We start from the raw sequence: 8,019 nt of genomic DNA on the forward strand, positions 1-8,019 counted from the left end.
ACCGGAAAGAGGGGGGGTTGCGGCGGAGGAGGGGGGATCAGGAGGGAAAAATCCAAGCGCAGGTCGGGTTCAGGTCACTATCGACACTGAATATCGACTTCAGCGTCCATACATATGTACATGTAATAATAAGAGGTTTCTTTACAAATGGGCTTAGCAAAGATCTGGGCTGTAATTACCTGTAATTCCGGGAGATACTTACCAACGGGTTGTGGTCAGAATTTACGGTAGGGGGTCTGGGGAGAAATTGGAGGGGAGGGGGCATGAAAAAAATGGGGGTTCGAAGGGGAGTCATCATTCATGACAATTCTATCTGAATATTCAGACCTCAGGAGCAATACTGTCGTTTACCTTGTATGTTTGCAAAATTGTTAAACGTTCACATCATTTACCTACCAAACATTTAATTAATACGAGGCCATTAATAGCCAAGCGAATGTGTTCATGTCTGCCAAGAACATATGTCTTCATAAGTTAAAGTGTAGACAATATAGACATATAGTTATATAATAATGTATTGAGAGTAAAATTGGGTTATTGAAGACTATTTTCAAGTACTCTATGGCTTTCATTCGATAATGTGTATGGTTTCAAATTTAATTCCACTAAATGGCGATATTGCTATATTTTCATCATTCGAATGCGAAACACATTGGCGTTTGTTGATTTCTATCCATCTCAATATAGAACTGTGAGCTATGTACATAGTGATGTCTGGAAACAATGTGACACGTGTCATCATTCAGCAAAGGAAAACAAAAATACATGTATTGCCACAAAAGAAAACCATTTTAATCTAATGAACAAATGTAGTGAAAACATTGAGCGTGTTGACTCACATTTACCAGCCAAGTGTCTTACATATATGATATTTGTTTTGCCATTTTTCTATATACTGAACTATAGTACATGCACTATTCTGACCTCATTTCAGTAAATGTGAAAATTTGCTCTGCCTGTGCGTCGATCGTTGCTTTATATTGGCGCAATTCAAAGTGTTCCCACATTGCATAGGATTATGATAAAGTGGACCATTTATATGATTTTTTCAAAGTTTTCTGATGAGCGCAACACTCGGAGCGCAGCGTATAACATCGTTAAACTAAACTCTCTATATAAGAAATGAAGTTAAAGTTTTCTTGATTTCGACGTCCTTGTTTCGTCCTACAATGTTCTATCTCCCGTGTGTTGCATAGCGCAGTTCGCTGGTCATGCTCGATGGCTTAGCCAATTATTTTATGCTCGCACATAACTTTTTCTGGATGTTTCAAAACTTTCCGTCGTTAGTGGCGCTGTTACTTAGAGGTTAAGAGGTCATGTCAACAGACAAGATGGCGACCAATTTTGAGGTACGTAAAATGATTCACATTCCTTTCGAGATGCGTCGAAAAATGTGTATTTAATGTAAAAAATGCTACATCTTCCAGTATATAGAGCAGTTTTAATTGTACTGCTGATAGATGGAAAGTTTAAACACACGTACCCACGATATTTGAACGAAAACAAACTGCTTTTACTTTCTTATTTGTCAAAGCTCTCGAATGAAATGACCTCGACGATATTGCGATAAGACAAGTAAGTAGAGAGTAAAACAGACAAAGAGACCATTTTCGTCGCTTGGAGAGCGGAATATTAGTAAATGTTGTCAATTTTATATATTCTAATCAGACCGTACCACCAGGTTCCCTCTTGGGTGTGCAATATATATAGCTTTTTTTAAATGTACGCATGCAAAATAATGCAACATACAACAATTAACAAACTGTTCAATCAGGGCGATGCCATCAAACGTCACGCATCAATGTCCTCTGCTCTGGTTCGACAGATCGAAAGATAAGCAGATAACTGTCCCAGTAATACCAGATCGAGTTCTTTTAACATTTCTATAGCATGGTTCCGATCACAAAGGTCGGACCACTGAAGAACTACACCAGAGCCCCCTTTTCTTAATCTTAGTGTTATTAAATCCCACCCACAGTGTCAGTAACTTTTCGAAGTAGCACATTTCTTTTTCTTCTAAATAAGTACAGTCTTCAGAAATGAGTAAATTCGTACTGACGGTGTGACAGGTTCAAATCAAATATATGTATATATATATATATATATAGTTTAAAAACAAAGGAGTGTTTGTTTATTCATGCAGTGCAGGGTCCGGTGGAGGGTCTATGCACAGTGAGATACAATGAGCAGTGTCAGCACTGTCTAAATCAGATACATGGACATGTGTGTGTGTGTGTGTGTGTGTGTGTGTGTGTGTGTGTGTGTGTGTGTGTGTGTGTGTGTGTGTGTGTGTGTGTGTGTGTGTGTGTGTGTGTGTGTGTGTGTGTGTGTGTGTGTGTGTGTAGTTAATTATCAGTCAATATTTCTACAAAGTTTGCAGCCTTGTGGTCTGGATGACCAGCCTGTGATTCTAACCACATAAATTGTAACGATACTGTATAGGAACTAGACTAACAGCCTTGGTAAGAGAAGGAATATTCTGATGAAATTCCAAATATTTCCGTTACAGTCAATGTACAGATAATTTGATGGGTGATGAAGTCTGGTGGTAACTTGGGTAGATGTTACATGCCCATTACATGCCCATACAGGTACTAGGTAGTGCCTTACTGGCATAGCAGTAATGCTATTTACAAATTACAGTGATGTGCAATTCAGATCATGATAAAATTACAATGTCAGATTTTTCGTTTTGATGATTGATATTGTGTCATGAAACTTATATTTTGTCAGATATCTCTCTGTGTAATTCAATCACTTACCAATCTTTCTTGTATATTTTCAGCCTGCAAGTATGCGCCGCTCCATGCGGGAGAAGTCCCTGGAGAGAAGGCGTGTAAACAAGGAACATAACAGTAACTTCCGTGCTGGCTTTGTCCACATCTATGAAGAGCAACTACACAAAACAGGACTGCGTGGACGTAAAAGATACTTGGCCTACGTGTTCTTATTTCTTCTCTCCCTTGTTGTGATTGCAAATTTTATAGTAAGTATGTATTCTATTATGAGCAGAATTTTTGATCATTAAAACTATTTTCATACACTTTTTGGTTTTGGAGAGTCATTTCATGATTTCACCTCACATATAGTTCACTCAGTTGCCAAGAAACACCAATGAAAATGATTTTAAGTTGTGTTAACAGAAAATAACCAACCTGACATCATTTCATTTTTTCAGATCACAATAATGATCCTATGTGTTCTACGAATTGGCCACACTGGTATGGAGACCTTGGACTTTATGCCAAGTGGGTTGCTACGGTTTGTCTATGGTGGTGACATGGGGACTGTTTACCCCATTGACAGTATGATTGGTGGGTATGTGTCACAGGATCTTGAACTGTATGGTGATACACAGCCAATTGAAATGCAGCACCAGATAAATTCCAAGACAAAAGGAGCATCAGGTATGTATTGTATGTCACCAAGCATTCAGGAAACTTGTATTTTATCGTCATACTCATTGTGAATTTAAACTCTGTTTAGATCTTACATGCAACCACCTCGCCTCACATGTGTATTTATACGTTGCTAAATACCCCAAAGTAATCAATCACGTCAGTCTAGCTCATATAATTTTCAGAAAAAGTGTGTGATTTCTCTTTGAACATATCTGAAATAAAACACCTATTGTGAAGCTGACTGTATGCATGTGACTGTCTGTCATAGAATTAAAGGGGAAGACCACTCAAGAAAATAGAGACGTTTTCTTAAATTATAGTGACTCATGGTGACAAGGCCCCTTAGGTCACTCCTTTGCTTAATAAAGAAAAATATTAGGGAATAATATCTGAGTTATTGATCAGTGGTGTTTGAGATTGATGTATTGATACTCTTGTTCTTCTTTCCTACAGTGTCTGTGGCTAACAATGGGACCAAAGTTGTTGCCAACAACATGCACATCATCAACCCTCATACCAATAAGAACATATTCAGCACAGAGTATAGTAATTTCAGAGTACCAGAGCAGGTGAAAAACCTAAATGTCCAAAAAATGGTCACTTCAATGGTTAGTATTCTGTCTTCTTGATCACCATTAAATATGGGACACAAAAAGACGTCTGTGGTAGTAAATGTGGTGTGTGTGTGTGTGTGTGTGTGTGTGTGTGTGTGTGTGTGTGTGTGTGTGTGTGTGTATGTGTGTGTGTGTGTGTGTGTGTGTATGTATGTATGTATGTATGTATGTATGTATGTATGTATGTATGTATGTATGTATGTATGTATGTATGTATGTGTATGTATGTATGTATGTATGTATGTATGTATGTATGTATTATCTGTCTCCCAAAGATTTCATCATAAGTAAGTTTAAAGACCAGGGTTTCAATCCTTTCTCTCCAATCTCAGTGTTAACGGTTGTATTAGCAAAGAACACTGATTGAAGAGACTGTAGGAACAAAGGGTGTAGTCACTATTGTAAATATTCCTTGCTATCTTTCATCTCCATCAGGTAACTGGAGGTTCTGATGATGACCTGACTGTAATTGCTGATCGTTTATCAGTGAGAGGTAACGAAGGTGTACATCTGAATGGCAAGTCTGTTGTAGTGACTGCTAAAGATAATATCAATCTGACAACAAACATGGTAAGCCAGTAGATTGGTGTGTTCAAAGTATTCATAAAAACTTCTAAAAACTTCATGTCTGTGTAACCAGTGTAAAGAGAACTCTGAATGAAGTAGAGAGTTGTTACTTAATGTAGGGTGGATGAGTAACCATTCTACGGCAAATCTCTAGGGAAATACAAATAACAGACAGAGAACCAAGTTTCTCCGTTCACTCAAGAAATAGTTTAATGGAATCTGCTGATGTAGCAAGACCCCATGCTTGGTGTATTTCACCACCAGGTTGATTACCAATGAGTAGTGACAGTAAAACAAGATCTGGAAAATATCCTATTTATACAGTCATAAATAATTCATCCAGTGCTACAGGTGTTAAAGAGAGTGAACATTGAGATAGGAGAACACCTGTGGCAATTCAATCGACCAATCAACATGTTTCTTTTTTTCTCTCCTCTGTTTAGAATGAAAGAGTGGTAATGAATGGAAAGAACGGTATTAAACTCAGCCTTGACAGTCTACCAACTGTAGGTGGAAATACTAAGAAAGACGACATTGCAACCTATAAACTATGTGTGTGCGCAAGTACTGGTAAAGTATTCCGTGTGGAAGTAATGGCCGGTGAGATGTATGCCTGTTCTAAACTGGCCAGCAACCCTTGTCTATAACAATAACATGTAAACTGAGAGTGAAAGTGTATGTTACTTTGTAAAACATTGGGGAACTAAAACATGAAAGTGCATATTGTAAGTTTAGGGTGATGTGTAGACTGCAGTTTGCGATACTCTTAGGTTACTGTGTTTATGGTTACTAAGTATTCTCCTAATACCAAACTGCATAGTCAGTGAGTAGATCCTTATAAACATTTGATCAAGATTGGTGTACATAGGAAGTTAGTATGATTTCATCTTTGCTTAGGAGGATGAACAAGTACACTACTGCATGTAGGTAAAATGACAAGTTATTTTTAAAGGAATTGACAAAGCCACAGTAGCCATAACCCTTTGCATTTCTATTCTGTACGATGACTTTGGCTTGCAACAATACAGCTCAGGTATCCCCAGTCTGCTGTTTTTTATGTCAGCTGGATGTTGACAATGAGTGAGCCTTGTGTTATTGTACAAAGCTCAAGGCTTCTTTATCAATTTGCTAGCCCAGTGTCAGCCTAATGTTAACATCAAGACTTTGCAGACACCCCTTCCAGTTGCTAACACATGGTGGTAAGGTGGTAGCGACAACACAAGTGTTCATACTGAGTTATCATGGTATTGACACATGAATGATACAGGTATTAATCCTTTCATTTGCTAACACATACTGGTAAAGTGTTGGTACCAGCCTAGTGTTAGCACTAAGTTATCATGGTGTTGGCACATGGCTGATGCAGACATTAACCCTTCCAGCTGATAATACATGCTGGTAAGGTGTTGGTACCAGCCTAGTGTTAGCACTAAGTTATCATGGTGTTGGCACATGGCTGATGCAGACATTAACCCTTCCAGCTGATAATACATGCTGGTAAGGTGTTGGTACCAGCCTAGTGTTAGCACTAAGTTATCATGGTGTTGGCACATGGCTGATGCAGACATTAACCCTTCCAGCTGATAATACATGCTGGTAAGGTGTTGGTACCAGCCTCGTGTTAGCACTGATTTATCCTGGTGTTGTTAACATAACAGTAGGGCTGATGTAAGCATTAATGCTTCCAGTTATTAACACATTCATCCTATGCAGTCTGACCGTGATTGTCGAGCTATACTGTCATCAAGTGAATAGTAATAGAAAACAAAAGCATAAAATAAATACATGATGAGGGCGCCATCTATATATCATACTAGATTACAAAGGCGTTCCCTATCTCTACATATATTCACTGTATTATGTATCCAGCAATTCAAGGACATGCTGCCATATTGAGTTATTGTTCCATACATTACTGATTGATCACTGCAGACACAGCTCATTTTTTTTACACAAAGTAGGAAATAGATTTCTAGTATACCAATCGCCTATTTTATGTTTTTTCCAAGACTAAAATTATATTTTGTATACATGTAGTTGTTAGCAGATATTTATCATTCATAACTGTAGATGGGGTTGAAGTATTCTGAAAAGACGTAAGGAATGTGCCATATCGTGGCAAGCATGATTTCCCAATGAAGCCTTGACAATTTACCATAATTTCTGTAATACTTTTGTATCACTTATATGGAGCTACGGTGCTATGAAATACCAATTCACTGACCTGTTCTGGATGAATCATGTTTTTCATTTGAGTTTATGGTGAACCATTACCAGTCTTTTTGCTAATGGTGTGGGAACCCACCCCAGTAACGGACAGGGTAAATTTGGTGAAACTGGAATAGTTCACATACATTGTAATGTAATTTTGGTAGGGAACCCCAGTAAAATGACTGGGGAACTCAGGTAAGTTTTACCTACTTACCACCCTTAAAAAATCACTGATTACCATTACGTAAAATTGTTATCTTAGTGTTAGTAAATATAAAGAGACAACTTTACGATTAGATGTGTACCATTATCATGATTATCAAAAGCCATATTCCTTTTTAACATTTTCTAATTTCTTTTTAACAAAATTCTGTAGCATTGTGTGTAAGAGAGTAAGCAAGTGAGTGAGTGTGTGTGTGTGTGTGTGTGTGTGTGTGTGTGTGTGTGTGTGTGTACATACATGTGTAGGACTTCTTAAACATCCCATTAATTAATGTAGTATTATTTGTTTTACTGTAACTACAGTATAGTTTAGAGGGAGAGTGTTTCAAACACAGATATACAATATTTATTTTGGGGTACACATACATGAAGTATGTGCGTAATATCTTTAAAAGTTTAATAGTGGTTTATATTATAATCTTTGACTGTTTTCAAAGTCTGTTACCTTCATAAAGAGACAGCTTGCTTCATAGGTGACATACAAGTTCAGCATAATGTTGCACTCCAATGTCTATGCCCCAATGAAGGGAGGTGTTGAACCCCTGATCAAGTGAGGTGTTGAAATCCCTCTCAAGTGAGGTGTTGAACCCTGATCAAATGACTTCAGAATATGTTACCTCTTCAGCATCCTTAACAAAAACAGTTGAAATGAAATCAAAATAACTTGGTTCTTGCAAGTAAGTCAATTTGATATACTCTTTGCTATATGATACTTGTGGACATAAGAATCCCATTCCTTGTGCATTAGTTGACCGTTTTAGTTGCTATGTTGCTGAACTTCATACGTACACACAGGCTTTCTGAGTACTCACATAATTTTTGGGGGATATTTTCTGTTGTCTACATTTAGCTATTTAGAGGTAGAATGCATTTGATTCATCATAAAATGCATACCCATAAATGTATTATGCATGAATTTTGTATTGTTTTAGTATCTTTTAGACATACCAATAACTTGCAATGTATTGCATACTTTTGTGACATTCAGTTCAGGTTCTTATCTT

General features: G+C 37.5%; 1 protein-coding gene across 1 annotated transcript; it reads left to right on the forward strand.

The window, feature by feature from the left end:
• Positions 1-1,331: 1,331 nt before the first annotated feature.
• LOC144439022 (beta-sarcoglycan-like) lies at positions 1,332-5,932 on the forward strand. The gene is made up of 6 exons (XM_078128263.1): positions 1,332-1,349; positions 2,786-2,986; positions 3,179-3,407; positions 3,855-4,009; positions 4,451-4,585; positions 5,026-5,932. The coding sequence occupies exons 1-6, from the start codon at positions 1,332-1,334 to the stop codon at positions 5,227-5,229; spliced, it is 942 nt and encodes a 313-aa protein (XP_077984389.1). The 3' UTR covers positions 5,230-5,932.
• Positions 5,933-8,019: the final 2,087 nt, after the last annotated feature.

The sequence above is a fragment of the Glandiceps talaboti genome, chromosome 8 (assembly GCF_964340395.1).
Source record: "Glandiceps talaboti chromosome 8, keGlaTala1.1, whole genome shotgun sequence".
Lineage (NCBI taxonomy): Eukaryota > Metazoa > Hemichordata > Enteropneusta > Spengelidae > Glandiceps > Glandiceps talaboti.